Below are 17,623 nucleotides of genomic sequence, written 5' to 3' on the forward strand. Positions count from 1 at the left end.
GCCCTCCATCCTCCGCACTGGGGCACGGGCCCTGGGACAGCGCGGGCGGGGCTCCTCCAGGCCGCTCCCCACACAACCCACAACCAGCCCTGGCAGCGTTTCCGGCTTTCGCCCAGCCTCCCGGCTCACCGTCCACCAGAGGCTGCTGGGCTATGGCTCTGGGCGTCCAGCTGCACATATCTGAAAGGCCTGCTCTGGAAACAGCCCTCTCCAGGGGCGGTGGGTGTCTGGATGGCACCCCTCTTCCCTCCCACGTGGCCTGGGAGCCGGGGTTGGTGGGGGGCCCCCCGGCCAAGGCTGGGACGGACGCCTCTGTCCTGCCGGCGTTCGGGGTGTCCCCCGCTTCAAGGGCAGCCAGGGACACACACCTTCTTCTCTCCCAGGCCGTCGGGGCGGGCACCGCCTACCCACCTGCCCCCGCCCCGGGCTCCTCGGGAAAGCCAGGCCCACGCTGCCTCATCAGGTAGGTGCTGAGAAAGCGGATGCGGCGCGGGCAAGACACAGTCCGGGGTCTCTCCCGATCGTGGAGCCCGTGCTCCGGCCGCCGCGGGGGCCGGGCTGCCGGTCAGAGCGGCGCGGGGCCCAGCAGGCCGGGCCCGGGGCGCGGGCACAGCTGCAGCTGCACGCTGGCCGTGAACCAGCGGCGGGGCCGGCCCAGGCTGAGGTGCAGGGTGGTGCGGAAGGAGCTGCGGGCGCGCTTGGGGAAGATGATGGTGGTGCTCCGGAAGCGCAGGGCGCGCGGCCGCGGCTCCAGGGTCAGCTGGCTGCGGTAGCTGCGCCAAGTGCAGTTAGGCGCGGCCACGATCGTCTCGCTGTAGGCCGTGACCGTAGGCACCGGCGCGTAGAAGACCTTGTCCCGGAAGTGCTTCTCCGAGGCGTACTTGACCTCAGAATTGCAGCTGCGGGGGAGGGCGGGAGCACGGGGGTGAGCCCCGGATGGGGCAGCCAGGTCACTGTCCCGCGTGGTCGGGGGGCAGTGCGAACACAGAACGGCCTGGGCTCTTCCGAAATGCCCAGGTCAGAAGGGCAAGGAAGGGCTGAGGGACCCAGCTGGCTTGGAGGAAACTCGAGAGACGGGACAGTTAAATGCCGCACGTGACTCTGGCTGGATCCTGAACTGGGATAAAAATAGGCCATAAAAGGACATTTGGGGACAGTGGGCGGGACTGGACCAGGCAGTGGTCGTGTTTCAGCTTTAGCTGGCCCGATTTTGGCAAGTGCACTGTCATTATGTGAGAGGATGTCCCTGTACTTAGGAAGGACACCAGCCGGGGTTACTTAGAGGTTCAAGGTCACGGTGTCACTAACATCCTCTCAAACGGGTCAGAAGAAAGCTTCGTTTATGTAGAACGAGACAGTGGGCAGATATTCAAACCAATGGGGCCAAGTGGAAAGAGCCAATGAATCTAACGGGGGTTCCCTGTACTCTTCCTGCAACTTTCCTTAAGTTTGAAATGTTATCAAAATAAGTTTCCCCCCAAGTAGCCTCAGCACCTCCAGGTGAGTGACCCTCCTCAGGAGTGACCAGCTGGCCAGTGCCCCCAGCTCTGTTCCCAGATCATCACACGGGAAGGAAGAGCTCCGGGGAGGGGCGTGGGGACTTCACCTGCCTCCCTCCCCGCTGCACCCCACAGGTGACCCGCGTGGGAAGAGAAGGGCTCCCAAGAGCCCAGGCAGCTCGCATCCACCCTGGCTGGGGCCTCTGTGATAAAAACTAAAAAGGAGCGCTCTTTGGGAAGAAAAACCTTTAAAGGGGACCTGGGACCCTATCCAGAGGTGAAGCGGGAGGAGGTAGTGGGTCCCACACCCATGGGCAGGCCGGGGTGACATGGACAAATCCATCCTGAGCGTCCCAGGGATACGTGGGTGAGACCCACGGACCCTAGACTCCACCTTCTGGAAACCCGATCCCCAGAAGCCCTCCAAGGAGGGCAGATGGCTGGGGGAAAGCTCCTGGTGGGGTGGCCTTAACTCAGAAGTGCAGGTGCCACCTGAGACGTCCTACACGTGGGAGGGCACCTAATAATACACATTCAGGGCAATGGCTCCCTGGGGGATAAAGGGGCAAATTCAAAATAAAACCCAGCCAGGTTGGGGGTGAAGGTCAGCGTGGAAATGGTCGCATGTGGGCCCGGGACGGGCTGGAGAGGTGGCAGGGAAGGCCACCTGGGGACAGAGTCTCTTCAAGTCACAGCCATGCCTCCTCGGGGAGCAGCACGCGGAGGGGCTGCCGTGCCCCGGCCTGGCCACCCCGCCCCACCCAGCCCAGCCGCCCCACTCACCGGATCTCAGGCGTGGGTTCTGGGTTCACCTCAATGCTCTCCCCAAAGAACACGGGCAGCATCCGGGGCCTCATCTCGCGCGCCGGGGTGCTCGGGGGGAGGGGGAGGGGCTGCGGGGAGAGCCAGGGACACAGGGTCACGTGAGCAGCCCTTTGGCACTGCAACCTCAGCTCTCCGCCGGGCACAAGGGTTGCCCCACACCACTCCAGTCCTGGTTTTCCGGAAGCCCGCTTTGCGGGGTCCATTAGGGTCCATCGGGAAGCCCAGCCCAGCGTCCCTCTGTGGAATCCAAGCGCTCTGATGCCCACCCAGCCACCGGCCTGCCCCTCAGTTCCTGGGCATCTCGATAAGGGGATGTGGTCACGGCCTCTTTCTACAACGCCCAGCCCACCCGAGCTCCAGGAGCCAGGCTCAGAGCCCTGTAGAACTGGGACCCCTCTCAGGGAGCCCCTGAGCCTAAGCCTCGCAAGCTGCGCCCCTGGGTGACACGGCAGGTCAGAGCTCTGCGAGGGACTGAAAACCGTGCTCATCGAGGGAAGAGTTCCCGGCCCTTCTTGGTGCGTGGCTGTGGGCCCCTCATTCAACGCCTTCACAGGGCTTTCCTTGTCCTCACCTGGACGAGGAGAGATCACAGCGGCTATGCTTTTTGAGCGCTAACCACACCAGTCGTTGCTCTGAGCGCTCCATGTTTCCATACGTTCGATCACGGGAGGGAGCTGTTACTAGCATCCCCATTTTATAGATGCTGAAACTGAGGCCCAGGGTGGCTAAGTAACTTGCCTGAGGCCACACAGCTAGGCAGAGGCAGAGCTGGGGTTGGAACCCTGGCGGTCTGGCTCCAGAGTCTGCGCCCTCACCCATGTTCCCCGGCCGCCTCTCAGGCCCACGGGACGGGTGCTGCAGCCCCAAGACCTGTCCTGTCACCTCCTGCTCAGAGCAAGCTTGCCCTCACACACAGGATCAGGGCGCTTCCCACACAGGCCTCTGCCCACATATCTTTCACTCGCCTGGGCCACGGCCCAGGCTGCCTCTGTGCCTTGCCTTATGCTGTTCCCTGCACTAGGAACGTCCTTCCCTTTCCTTCTCACTTGGTCCGTCCAGGGTGACAACTCAGGCATCAGCTCCCGTGTCTTCCCCCAACATCCTCTGAGGGGCTCCTGGAGCTCCCACCTGCTGGTCTCCATCGCTGCGACCCCTTTGGGTGTCGCCCCCAGACCACGAGCTCCTTAAGATTCAGGACCTGATGACCTCTCTGGCCCCAGCGCCTGGCACCTCGCAGACCCCATGCTGTCCAAAGGCAGGACCTCACGCGTGCAAAGCAGCGCCCTGCCCCCCTTCCACCTCTCCCCACCCCCATCCTGTGAGCCCTTGGGCCAGGCCCACACCTGTCTTCAAATCCGCTATCAGCCTATGGACATGGTCCCCGCAGCCCCCTCCTCAGCCCCCTCACAGCGTCCCCAGAACAGGGGCCGAGGAAGGACCACAGGAAGAAAAGATCTAAGACTTGGAGAAAGAGGGGGTTCTCCCTAGGCCCCCAGCAGCTGTCATCAAGCTGTCCTATCTCTCCCTTGCTGGGCATAGCAGGTGGAATAATGGCCCCCAAAATGTGCACGTCCTAATCCCCAGAACCTGGGAATGCGTGACCTTACAGGGCACAAGGGACTTTGCACATGTGGTTAAGGATCTTGAGATGGGGAGGCTGTCCTGGAGTATCCAGCGGGCCCCCAATGTCTTCACAAGGGGTCCTTATAAGTCAAAGAGGGAGGCAGGGGGGTCAGAGTCAGAAAGAAATTGAGGACATTATGCTGCTGCCTTAAGGATGGACGGGGCCAGGAGCCAAGGACTGTGGACAGCCTCTAGAAGGTGGGAAAGGTGAGAATTCTCCTCCCCTAGAGCACCCAGAGAGGATGCCTTGCCAAAATCCTTGCTTTTAGCCTGTGAAAGCTGTTTTAGATTTCTAAACTTTGGAACTGTAAGATATTAAACCTGTGTTGTTTTAACCCACTATGCGTGGGGTCATTTGTTAGAGCAGCGACAGGAAGCTACTACACCATGTGACCCAGAGAACAACTCCCCTCTCGGGGCTGCAGCCTCCTGGTCCCCAAAGCGGGGCAACAGGAGCACCCGCCTCCCAGGCCGCAGTCAGGACAATGATTCAAAGTGTGTGAATGTGTTGGATAGTGCCCGGCACGGAGCAAGCGCCACACAAAAGTCTTGTATAAAAGTCTCAGAATACAAGCCTATGGAGAAACGGCTTGTATTCTGAGTGCTTTTCACAAAGGCTCGAGGGGTGGTGCCTGGGGGGGCGGTCCTCTCAGGAGAGAGAGGTACAATCCACACCCTTATTAACCTTGAGACAACCGTGCTCCTACCTTTCAGAAGCAAGTAGACATCATTCAGGAGCTTTAAGTTTAAAAATAAAATAGTGATGGGAATTCCCAGGCGGTCCAGTGGTTAGGACTCCATACTTTCACTGCCATGGTCCGAGTTCAATCCCTGTTTGGGGAACTAAGATCCTACAAGCTGCGCGGTGTGGCCAAAAATTTAAAAAAAAAAAAAAGTTAAAAAAATAAAACAGTGACAAGATATAGGCACTTCTGGCATCCTCTGTGGCTCTGGCCTCAACTGTAAAACTCCATGACTTGATGCTTATAAAAATCATACTCTCTCCCCGTAAGACTATCTGAAGCGTGAAGTATGGCGCTTTCCCAGATGTGGGCAGGGGTTTGCTGAGCACCTACTGTGCGCAAAACACCTATTGTGCGCCAGGCCCTGTGTGAGTCGGATGAGGCACAGTGCCTCCCAGGGCCCTTCTTGTGGACATTGAAGAGGAGAGAGGATGAGGCAGGCGTGTGAGGGGCTATGGACATGGGTGCTAAGGTTTTGGGAGGTGTCTCTAGGTGGAAGGACTGGAGCGGGGGAGGGGCAGCCTGCTACTGGTCTCCATCCCCCCACTGCACCCCCAAGAAAGAACCATTCCCAAGCTCATGGGCAGGGAGGACTTCCTTGGGAGGCAAAGCCTTCGGTGCAGAGCTGGGTACCACCATCCCTCTCGGGCCCCCCTGAGCCTCCTGGCGCGGCCCGAGTGCACATTTGGGGCCCCATTCTGGCCGGATCTCACTCCCCACACTGGCTGCCAGCAGAGGGGACAAGGCTGACTTCACAGACTAGGCCAGGAAGCTGGAGCTCTGGGCACCGTTTTCCAAAGGGCCCTGGTGGAAAAACAGCTAAAATCTGCCCCACCTGGGAACACGATACAAGAGAGAGAGAGGAAGCCTCTGAAAATCCAGACGCAGGCTGGCATCCAGGGGCCCCGGGGGTGACGAGACAGCTCAGGCAGTCGCTGCCGAGGCCTGAGGCTGCCCCCGCAGGGCTCCAGGGACCAGTGGCAGTTCCGGCCATCCCACAGCCGCTGGGCTCCGGAAGCTCAGAGCCGAGTCTTGCAGCTGCAGCGGTGTTTTAACATCAACATGGCAGCGCTGTGTGCGGAGCCCAGCCAGCCCTGGGAGCCGGCCAGGAAGGCACACTGCTGGCCCTACAAGGGCAGCCCTCCAGCCACGCTGGACTCACATTCCCATCGGAGCCGCCAGCGTGGGGGGCGGGCTGAGGACGGGGCTTGGGCTCCAGCGCCCAGGGGACCCCCTGCTGCTGCCGCTGTACCTGATGGCCTGGCCTGGGCCACCTGGAGCAAAGAAAGCTCCCAGGCGCCCTGTTCCCCTCATCGCCCCCCAACCCTGGGGCAGCCACATCCCAGCTCGTTTCCCCAAAGGCCCTGGTGCTTGCTTCCCTCTGAAGAGGACCCGTTGAGAAAGCCACCTGTGCCAGCCACCTGTTCACAGTACCTCAGTTTGCTCATCCGTACAATGAGGCTGATGCCCGGGCGCAAGCTGGCCGGTGTCCTCGGGTCCCCTCGCAGCCCTGGGCTGCAGGGGCAGGGGAACGCACGGGGGAGCTGAGAGCTGAAGGCCGGACTCCAGACTCCCAGACGCCACACACGCCCACCCTGGGATGGAGACACAGCTGGGCCAGCCTCCAGCCCCCAGCTCCTTCTAGGGACCGGGAGAACCCTGTTCTAGCCTGGGGAGGGGGGCTGGTCTGGCTCCCTGGTCTCCTGGGCAGGCAGGGTGTGTGTGTAGGGACTAGGGAGTGCTTCTGAGAAAGTGGGACCCAGAGAACAGCGGGCTGCCCTCCGCCTACCATGCCCCCACGCCCCGCCTCACCCAGTGATTCATGCGCCTTCCCTGGAGCCGCCGGGTGGGTGAGGATACATACTCCACGCCTGGAAGTAAAAATACACCCCGGCGTCTGGAGAGCTCCCCCTTCCTGGCTGCGGTACAGGGCACGGCCCACAGGACGGCAGAGAAAGATAAGTCCTCCGTCCTGAGAGCTCCGTGCCGCGCGGTGACAGCCCAGCCCCACCGGGGGTCTGGGCCTGGCTGGCAGGGACAGGTAGGGATGGCGCAGCAGTGTGACGCACGGCGGTCCCCCACCTGCCACCGCACGGGACGTGGCTGAAGCCACATGTGACCCACAGAACCTTCCACTTAGGGAGTGTCAAGCCCCCATCAGCGGAGGGTCAGTGTCAGGAGGAAGGGTCCGGGGAGACCCCTCACCACAGCCACAGGGAACCTTTGTAAGGGCCGAAACAGCCTCTCTCAGGCCACTGACCTCACTGGTGGGGGATGGCTTCTACCGCGATTGGAATTAAACTGAGTATCTTCGGCGTGTTTTGGGATTTGAGACCCAAAGCTCCCATGCTGGGCTAAGGTGGACGCTGACCTGCACCCATGAGGAAAGTGATCCAAGGAGGGACATTTACGCCCCAAGAATTCTTATCATTTTTATGAAAGGCCTTGGGTATGGGTGGCAAATCCTGGGATCAGGGGAGGGACTCCAAAGGCTCGTTGCACAACACGGCACAACAGAGGTGGTGAGTGGGCCAGGCTCGGGGAGCCCAGGAGACCCCAAACAGGGCAGGCGTAGGGTCTGGCACTCAGAGCAGTGAAACTGAGCAAACCCATACATCACAGGTCAGAGGCAGGGCTCAGGGACGGGCCCGCTCCCCAAGATGCCCTTGGGTGCCTGATGGACCCAAGCCAGCAGGATGCTGGTGGGTTGGTTTGGGGCCTCCACAAAGATATGTTCATGTCCTAATCCCCAGGACCTGTGAATGTGACCCTCTTTGGAAACAGGGTCTTTGCACATGTGATCAAGTTAAGATGCGGTCCCACTGGACGGGGGCGGGCCCTAATTCAACACGGCTGGTGTCCTTATAAAAAGAGGGAACTTTGGACACAGGACACACAGAGGGAAGAAGGCCACGGGGGAACGGAGGGAGGGATGGAGGGGTGCATCTCCACGGTAAGGCGCGCCGAGGATGGCCGGCCACCACCAGAAGTTGGGACAGACACAAGGGATGGATTCTTCCCTAGAGCCTCCGGAGGGAATATGGCCCTGCTGACACCCGGATCTCAGACTTCAGGCCTCTTTGTACCATATCTGTTTCCCCCACCCCACAGCAGGGAGGCCAGGAGTCCCAAGGGCACAAAGGACAGGCCACGCCCACCCCAAGGAGAGTCCCCGTCAGTCCCCGCCTAGGGGCATTTTCCCAGGAAGGTGGCTCCTGTTCACTCCCTCGCCCCCAGAGCACCTGGCAGGGCATGGGCCTATTTGTCTTCTTTGCACACTAAAGCTACAGGTAGAACTTCTCGCTCAGATGAGCCTCTCACAGAGACGCAAGGCTGTCAGAGACGTTGCTGAATTTCCGCTGGAGGCCACTTCATCCAGGATTAAGCGGACGGGGGCTGAAAGGAGGCACCAGGGTTTCTGGCCCCTCATGGCCTTCCTTTCCGCCAACAGGCTCCTCCCTCCGTGGCCTGACACACCTGGTTCTCTTGCACCTGAGCTTGCTCACAGGCACCTTCGCTGGTCAGGGACACACCGTGAGCCTGCAAGGGGGCCATGGGGGCTGACCCCTGTCTCCTCAGTCCATCTGTCCATCCACCGGTCCATCCATTTTTCTCTTCATCCATCCATCCACTTGCCTGTCCATCCATCCATCCATCCCTCCATCCATCCATCCATCCGTGTGTCCATCTATTCATCCATCCGTGTGTCCATCCATGCATCCATTCATCCATCGGTCCATTTATCCATCCACCCATCCATCTGCCCTTCCATCCATCCATCCATCTATCCATTTGTCCATCCATCTGTCCACGCACACGCTCATCTGTCCATCCTTCCGTCTGTCCATCCATCCATCCATCCATCCGTGTGTCCGTCCATCCGTGCTTCCGTCCTTCCTAACGCTGGGTGCTGACGCCCTAAATTCCTAACTCGCTTCCCTCTCTGCCCTCAGCCTTGGTTTCACCATCACAGACCAGAAACAGAGAAATGAGAAAATCCAGGTGTCCTGGGCTGGGGGCAGGGGTGGTGACAGCCAAGATCCTAAGAGTTGGCAGTGACAAAGATTTCCAAGAGCTGGGCAGCCCCGGGAAATTTTCGAGGATGGGCAAAGACAACCCACTCCCCACCCCCAATTCTACCCGGATCCGGCCCCAAGGGCTTCCCTCGGAATCTGGGCCCAGGGAACCAGCACCTCGTCCTTAGGGAAATTCCCCAGTGTGCCACTCGGACATACACTCGATGTGTAATCAAAGCCCAGGAGATCAGATGGGGGTGATGGGGCAACGCACGATGGGGCCCAGGCCACTGGCTTCTAGAGAACCCATATCCACAGCGGAGGGGGTAACGGCTCAGACGGTCACCTCCGGTCACCACCCCACAGAGGGCCGAGCCCCTCATGTGCCACAGGTGGGTGATCTGTCCTCCCTCACCCACCCCGGTGGTGGCTGTTCCCTCAAAGGTGCACCCCGAGAAGACGACTTGCGACCCCAAATGCCATCTGTGCTCTCCCTGAGGGTGGTAAGAGGGGACAGGGCTAGTTCCCTGAACCGGCCACGTTAACCTGGGGAGATGGGTATCTGCCACACACACTCACTCATCCTTCCTGGCAGCACGACCTCTCCCCACAGCTCCACCAGGCAGGACGGGGAGGGGGGCAGGAAGGACATGGAGTGTTCCCTCAATCGGGAGCCGGAGGTCCAGGCCCCGAGAGCTCAAAGGTGACACAGACAGCGGCTGTCCTGTTCACAGCTGTATCCCTCACCAGGCCTGGCTTAAATATTTGTGGGATGAATGCAGCTGACAGGCAAACCCTGGCTGGCCCGGCAGGCGGCCTTGGCTGTCCCGGTGTCCTGCAGGCGACCAGGGGCCCACTGCAGGGAGACAAGCCCTCCACAGAGCCTGTTCTGCACAGGCACTTCTCAGTCAAGTCTCTGATTTGGGTTTCTAATTTGGAGGGTCTGGGAGCTCATGAGGCCTTTTTAAAAAATAAAAATAAAACAGTCACAAGTACATTTTGGAAAGACCAAATGGAATTTTACTTTCTGGCCTCAGCTTAGCCCACAAGTCCCTGCACTGCCCTCCACCAGCCTCACGGCTGCCACTCAACCGCGCCTCAGGACCTTTGCACTTGCCATCCCCTTGGACTGACGCACATTTCAGCCCTATGACCATAAAGGCCCCCCTCTCATTGTTTCTGGTTTCCATTAAATGTCACTTCCCTGACCATCCAGTCTAAAGGAGCTCTACCTGAACCCAGCTCTTTGTCTTAAGGGCACTTAACAATCCACCTGGTGTTTTATCACATGTTTAAGTTGGTGACTGTCTCTCCCACTAGAATGCCAGTTCCATGAGGGCAGGGACCTCGAACATCTTGTTCACCATTATGTCACCCACGGCCCAAAACAGCACATGGCATACAGTAGGTGCTCAGTAAGTACTGGTGGGACGAATGACCGATTCCTAGATCTTCCTTTGGTTTGGGAATTCCCAGGAACGGTACCATCGTTGGTCCACAGAGTGGGCCAGAAAAAGACCTATGATCAAGTTAGGGTGGGGTTGAGGGATTCATTTATACCCAGCCTGCTCCCCAGTGCCTTTTACGTCTTGGGGGGCAATGTCGCAGCCAGCCAGTTACCCTACATCCACGGGGTACTGTCCAGAAGGTAAGTCCAGCTTATTAAAACAAAGTGGGGAGAAATGGAACCTCTTTCTAGAGGGTGAGCAAATTTAACCTGCACTTCCAGCATAATAAATACGGTGACAAGCTAGCGAGGACCTCAGTGGCCAGGGGGGTGGGGACAGGACTGCAGCTCATCCCCCTGGCTGGGGTGTGTGCCACCAGTGTTGACCAGGAAGGCAGTGCTGGAAACTGGGTGTCAGAACAAAGATGCCTACCCCAGGCTGAACCCCAGGCCCACATGGTCTGACAGGTGCCATTAAGGGGGTGCCAGAGCAAACGTGGCCCTGCTTGCAGCCAGCCATTTGAAACCATCAACTCCAAGACGCAGGAGAGGTTTCTGTCCCTTTGTGCAAGATCGGCAGCCAATATTTTGCCTACATCTGCGCCTGGAAAGCATGGTCAGTGAGTCGCCCGCAAGCAGGGTTTTGTTAAACACCAGATTAGCAACATTTAACAGGAGTTAACCTGTGGGGGGCGGGGGTGGTGGTGGTGGAGGTGGCCTGTGTGACAATAACTTAGGTGCCCGGGGCCCTAGCTGCAGGCCCCAGGGCTGAGAAGAGGCTTCCCTGTGGCAACCATTTCCTCTCTTTTTATTAAAAGCAGCATTTCCAATGGGCTTCCCTGGTGGCGCAGTGGTTGAGAGTCCACCTGCCGACGCAGGGTACACGGGTTCGTGCCCCGGTCCGGGAAGATCCCACATGCCGCGGAGCGGCTGGGCCCGTGAGCCATGGCCGCTGAGCCTGCGTGTCCGGAGCCTGTGCTCCGCAACGGGAGAGGCCACAACAGTGAGAGGCCCGCGTACCACAAAAAAAAAAAAAAAAAAAAAAAAAAAAGCAGCATTTCCAAATCCTGTAGGTTCAGAGGTATTTTGTTTTTTTAAAAAACAACAACAACAACAACAACAACAGAACACAGGTAGTTAATTAGCTGCACAGTGAAAGGTAGGATAATGCAAGGTTCAAGGGTAGAGACTCCGGAGCCCAATTCCCTGGGTTCTAATCCAGCACCGCCACTTATCAGCTTAGGCAAGTCGCTAACCTCTGTGCCTCAGCTTCCCTCTCTGGGAAATGGGTGTAATAAGAGCACCTACATACTTCTTGGGACTACTGTGAAAATGAAATGAGTTGTCGTAAGTAAAGAGTTTAGGACAGCTCCTAGCACCTGGGAAGGCTATCTAAATGCAGACGTCGTTACCTGTGTGGAAACAGCCCCAGGTCTTGCCTTCAAGCCAAATTAGAAAGATCAGAGACAGCTCAGTCCCATACCTGGCATCTAGTTAGCAAGGAGGGGGAAAAAATACAATCAACTAGGACAGCCAAGACAAGTAAGCCAGGCACACTGTTCTTATGGCTGCCCCTGGCTGGCCTGGCCGGCAGGAAAAGCATCCAAAAAACCTTCTATAAGGGGGATTCCAGGTCATCCAAAGAATAAAGAGGAAGGCTGTTTCCCTGTCCCTTTTCTCCAAGGCCCACTGTGTAGGACACCACAGGGATTTATTCCCCACGCAAGAGCCCAAATACCACCCCCTCCATTCAACTGTGCCAAGTCTGAGACACTCTTGCAGGAAAGCTGGTGCGTTCAGACAGTGGGATCAATTTCACTGCCAACAGCCTGGGTCACATCTATCAATCCCTGGACGTCCAGAACGCCTCTCCTATCCCCAGCCCCCAAAAGACAGACCAAAGTTCAAATTCAACGCATGATTTTGGTCTAAGCTAGCGGTTCCCAAACTTTGCTGCACATGAGGATAACCCGGGGAGGTTTTAAAAATCCTGATGTAGGGCTTCCCTGGTGGCACAGTGGTTGAGAGTCCACCTGCCGATGCAGGGGACGCGGGTTCGTGCCCTGGTCCAGGAGGATCCCACATGCCGCGGAGCGGCTGGGCCCGTGAGCCATGGCCGCTGAACCTGCGCGTCCAGAGCCTGTGCTCCGCAGCGGGAGACGCCACAACAGTGAGAGGCCCGCGTACCGCAAAAAAAAAAAAAAAAAAAAAAAAATCCTGATGTCCAGGTCGCAGGCTCTACCAATCGAATGACACTGTCTGGAGGTATGAGGTGGGCATGGATATGCTTTAAAGATCTCCAAGAGAGGGATTTCCCTGGTGGTCCAGTGGTTAAGACTCCATGTTCCCAATGCAGGGTGCTGGGTTCGATCCCTGGTCGGGGAGCTAGATCCCAGGTGCCGCAACTAAGAGTCCGCATGATGAAACTGAGACTTGATGCAGCCAAATCAATAAATACTTTAAAAAAAAAATCTCTGAGAGATTCCCGTGCCCACTCAAGTTTGGGACCCACTGGACCAAGGAGCAAGGGAGACACCAGTGACATTCTCATCAATAGTCCTGGAGGCAGGGGAACCATTCCTTTCTGCTCCTGGGAGGATTTCCAACTCGGGGGAAGGATTTACTGCCCTGTGAGGTACCAGGTGGGCATTGCCGGGGCCCCAGGAAAGCGGCGCCGGGCTGGAGTCGTACTAGGACACCCGGCAGAAACAATGTGAAGGCGTGCAGAGACCCGCGAGAACAGGGAAACGCCACTGGGATTGTTAGCAGCCTCCGGATCTCAACTTGTCATTTCCTCAAGTCCAAAGGCGCCCGATCCCGCCTGCTTGGCTCCTGCCTGCTTGGCTCCCGCCTGCCGGGGAAGGGGTGCGGGGAGCCCAGTCTCAGCCCAGCCACCAAGCTGGGTGACCCCCGGAGCCCACCTGAAGGCCCCACTAAGTTCGGCAAGAGGTAAAACTCTCGCGTGTCCTGACCTGGGGTTCCAGCCTTCCCCAGGCACCGCCTCGGCTCCACGTCAGCAGCCCTCAACACCCCGGGAAGGAAGGGCTCCTGTCTGCGTTTGGTTAAAAAAAAAAAAAAAGTCTTTCACGTTGGCAGCACAGGGAGAACAGTAAACAGGGAACCTGGGGTTCCAGCTCCCCTAGCCTGAAGCCAACCTCTCGGAGAATTTCGGACAGTCCTCAACTCCTGCTCTTTTACTGCTGACAGTAAGACAGACGATCACTCCTTAGGCCCACAGCCAGAGAGAGGGCTGCAGGGGTCAAGCTGGACCGTCCCCACCTACGCGCCCTGATCCCCACCTGCGGAGCGTGGCTGTCACTAGGCCACCTTCTTGGCTGGGGGGATGGCGGGGGGAACCCAGTCCCGGCTCCTGAAGTACCCCATCCGGGGGGCTGGCTCTGTCCCCGGTTTCTGCGCGAAGCCGCGTGCTTACCGCTTTGGCCTCGCCGGGTCCGGGGGCCTCCGAGGAGGCGCCAGAGCCCCCCGCGCGGGCGTCGAGGATGCCAGGCGCCAGGGAGTAGAAGGGCGGGCTGGGGCTGGGGCTGGGGGGCAGCCCGGAGTCGGGGCTGTCCAGCAAGCCCTCCCGGCTCTTCTCCTTGAGGCTCTCCTCCATGCCCTGCAGATGCAGGTGGCCCACCATGTCTGGGGGGCGCCGGGCGCGGGCCCCCGGCTCCTTGGGGGACTCCACCACCGCGCTCCGGGGCCCGGGGCGGGCGGCGGCGGGGCGGGGGCTGCGCGCCGGGGACCTGCGGGCAGAGCCGAGAGGCGGTGCGTCGGGCCCGGCGCCCACCCGCCCCCCACCGCCCGAGTCCCCGGTTCCCCGGCCGGCCCGGCCGCGCGCGCGCGCGCGCGCGCCGCGCCCAGGAGGGGCCGGCGGTCGGGCGCCCGGCTCCGTGCGCTCGGGGCGGCTGCCCCTCCGCGCTGCCACGCCGGGCCTGCCGCCCGCCCGCCGCCGCCGCTGGCCGCGCTCCAGCCACGCCGGGCCCGGCCTCCCCTTCGCGCTCCGCCGCCCGCCGCCCGGCCCAGCCCGAGGCGCACGGGCCCTCTCCGCACCTTCCCGGCCGCGCCTCCTTTTCTAGGCGCCTCCTCCTCCTCCCCGCGCCTCCTCCCGGCCCACCCCGCCCCCGGCCTCCTCCGCGGTGGGCAACCGCCCCGTCTGGCGCCTCCACCCCCCCAGCCCGCGCCCAGGGCGTCTGCACAGCCTGGCAATCCTCCGGAATAAACACCCCAGCGGCGGCACCAAGGGGTGACTCGTGGGGTCCCCAAGTCATCCCAAGTAACAGTAGTAGGAGTAGTAATGTCTGAGGTGACCTTTCGGGGTTTCTGCAGCTCACTGAAGTCCGAATAAAAGAATCCTCAGAGACCTCTGTTTTAGAAGATCTGTAACTTACAAGGGAGCGGGCGGAAACCAGAGGCTTCAATGCTCCGCAAGCTTCAAGACCTGTTCCTTAGCTCCCCTCTTTCCAGCGGGCCGGTGCGCCCCTTTGTTGATGTTCTAAAACACGAACCCACGGTCCCGGGGTATTTGTGTCTCCATCATTTGGGTACCCAAGGCCAACATACTGGTCCTCTGGGGTGGAAAGCCTTGGGTGGAAATGGGGCTGGGGCAGGTGACAGGGAGATTAGAAACATTTCCTGAATCCTCCAGCATCTGGCTGTTTCCCCAATTTCTTCCAAGCAGGTTCTTGCTCGCTGACGGAGTCTCTCCCATCTTTCCCTTCTTTTCCTTCCTCGGGAGGGAGAAGTCACTTGCTTCCCTTTCTTCAGATGACTGACAAGGAGGTCCTTGTCAGTCCAGCTCCCGCCCACTCATCCACCCACACAGACACTCCCCCTCCCCCCCGCCAGGTGATCCAGCCTTCCATTCTGAAAGCAGGGAATCCAGGGGTACCTAGAGGTTGCGCTGAAAAGAGCAGGAATGTCCTCGTCTAGCCAAGGGATCAGAGGAGGCAGGGAAGGTGTGAGAGTGTGGACAGATACACTAGTTCGGTTTCCCTTTGGTGTCTGCTCTTCAGACACCCCCAAACTGAGGGCACCAGGCTAAAGCACGGTCATTCCATCAGGACTGATCAAGCCGCCACTGTGCCCCCAGCGCTGGGTCCACTTCAGAACGGCCCACGAGCAAGATAGCCTGGCCCCGGGGCGCCCAGTCAGATGAGGGGGGAAAACACACCGGGAAGCAAAGGCCGTGGGTTTCAAGGAGGGCGTTGACAAGGCACTGCCAGCAAGACTCATCAGAGGGACAGTTCATTGCTGGGGTGTTCATGAAAGCCCGCTCTGAGGAGGGGACGTTTTAAGATGAGTCCTGAACAGCCGCGTGTGAGCTGGAGAAAGAGAACTAGCCTTCCAGGCGGGGGAGACAACAGGGCAAAGGTGCTCTCAGTATTGAGAATGAGTTGCATTCCAGGAAGGGACAGAAAGGTTGGGGGGGCTCCTAAGAGTGCTGGGGGGGGCACAGAAGGACATGTTATCAGGTGAATTTGCAGCCCATTTCCATATCAACCAGGAAGACCATGGGCAGTCTGCTGCCCAAACAGAATAAGCCAGAGCTTTGAATATCTGGAGCATTCTGGAGGAAAAAAACAAAACAAAACACAACACAGAACAGCTGACTCCGTTTGCTTCAGTTCTTAGGCAAGCATTCAGTTCTTCAATTCTTCCTCAGCCTTGGGCTCCGTGACCAGAAATACGTGGGTGACTTATCATCTCACAGGACAAAAGCGGGGGCTGTGATTTGCAGAATAGACGCACACTAAGATGCAGTTCCTTCCCAAATGCTCACTCACTCAAGCCCCCAGAAGCGAGATCGCCTTCACTGCCCTCACTGCCGGGCTGCCCTGGAGAAAATTCTTTGATAGGAACGGATTACTTCTTAGCCCAGGGAAGTGAATCTGGCAGCAACATCCACCGAAGGCTGGTGGGGAATTAGGGGGAGGCATGTGGGGCAGGATTGCATCATTGAAGTGTCATCTTGACTTTATTTAAAATGTTGCTATTTTGATCATCTGGAATTTTTTGCATTAATTTTGGCCTTTACAGCACTGCAGTAAAGTATAGTATGTGTCGCGATTTCCACGTTTGGGACATTTCCTTAAATTGTGGACTCCAGGTGAGGGCCCTACTCTCCTCACCCTAATCTTGGCCCCCTTGTGCCATTCATGCTTATCAGGGGTGCCTTCATGACCATGCCCACTCGGGTTCTGGAAGTTTCCCTGCGCCCACATACAACTTCCCCTGAAATGGAATAACTCTGGAGATGTGTCTACACCCAGCAGCAGGAAAAACATGACCGCACTACAAATGTCAAACACGCAGTTAGTGGCCCACACAAATGACCCCAGTGACCATGACCTCTGACCTATTTGGATCCACCACCACCGGCTGGGGGCTGCCCATCCACTGAAAGCTGGTACTGTAAAAGCTTCTGTTTCTCACTGTGTCAGATGGTCCGCAAATGTCAAAGAGGGGAGAAAAAGCCGAAATTTCCATAAGTTAGCTTGAGCCAGGAGCTAGCAGTGGGTGGGGGGCTGTCTTGGCCAGTCTCTGGAGGAAAGGAAGCTTGAATCTCTGTAACGTGAGGCCAGAAGAGCAAGCAGGGCGGGGTCTTTGCAGATCCAAGTGCCTGCTCTGGACCAGGTGCTGTGGGCGGAGGGCGAGATCAGGTTTGCAGAGACCCGTACGTGGGGCTAAGGTATTTGGACTTTATCGGCCAGGGGATGGGGAATCTGTAGAGTTTAGGAAAGATCTGATGCAAATTGCCTCCGAAGTTGGATTACAGAGAGGAGAGTGGAGGGGCTTCCCTGGTGGTCCAGTAGTTGGGACTCTGCGTTTCACTGCAGGGGGCACGGGTCCCATCAGGGAGCTAGGATCCCACATGCCACGTGGTGCAGCCGTAAAAAGAGGGGAGAGTGGAGACTGAGCAAAATCGGGCAGAGAAAGTCGATATTTAACAGAAAAGAAGTTATTAGGGTACCCCGACAAGGGGTCCTGAAGTGGGTGTCCCGTGCTGGAGAGAAAGGGAGACCCCCCCATACCACACACTTCCGGGAAGGGAGACGTTCGTTCAGGAGCTCGTGGAGTCACCTGCTTTTAAGAAAGGTGACCTAGAATGGCCCCAAGCTCCATGGGGCTCACCCAGCACCCCGGCATCAGGGGGGCTTTCCCAGGCTGCTTTGTGAGGGGGAGAGAGAAAGGCCAGAGGATGAAGGGGAAAGGCACAGAGGAGAAAAGGCTTTTTCATGGACAGCCATTAGCCACTTGTTCCGAGCAGCAGTGAAGAACATTCATGAAGTGGGGCTGTGCCTTCAGGGACAGCTGACAAAGGCCTCTGCTCACACAATGTCTCACCCTGGAACCCCACAAGCTACACTGACACTCCAGATGCATGTGTATTACTTCTAATTTAAAATAAAGGAGATCAATCCATGGAGGCTCAGAGAGGTTAAGTGACTTGCCTGTGGTCACACAGCT

At 58.5% G+C, this 17,623-nt stretch overlaps 1 protein-coding gene across 2 annotated transcripts; it reads right to left on the reverse strand.

Annotated features, from left to right (window-relative positions):
• Positions 1-565: 565 nt before the first annotated feature.
• Positions 566-13,808, reverse strand: LOC307061758 (refilin-A; the record flags this gene model as incomplete). 2 transcript variants are annotated; one of them, XM_079717039.1, is made up of 3 exons in its annotated part: positions 566-899; positions 2,283-2,392; positions 13,587-13,808. In XM_079717039.1, the coding sequence occupies 3 exons, from the start codon at positions 13,791-13,793 to the stop codon at positions 566-568; spliced, it is 651 nt and encodes a 216-aa protein (XP_079573165.1). The 2 variants fall into 2 exon arrangements, with proteins under 2 accessions (XP_079573165.1, XP_079573164.1); XM_079717038.1 differs by having other exon boundaries at positions 2,283-2,452; positions 13,587-13,793.
• Positions 13,809-17,623: the final 3,815 nt, after the last annotated feature.

This window comes from Hyperoodon ampullatus (assembly GCF_949752795.1).
Source record: "Hyperoodon ampullatus genome assembly, chromosome: 13".
NCBI classification, from domain to species: Eukaryota; Metazoa; Chordata; class Mammalia; order Artiodactyla; family Ziphiidae; genus Hyperoodon; species Hyperoodon ampullatus.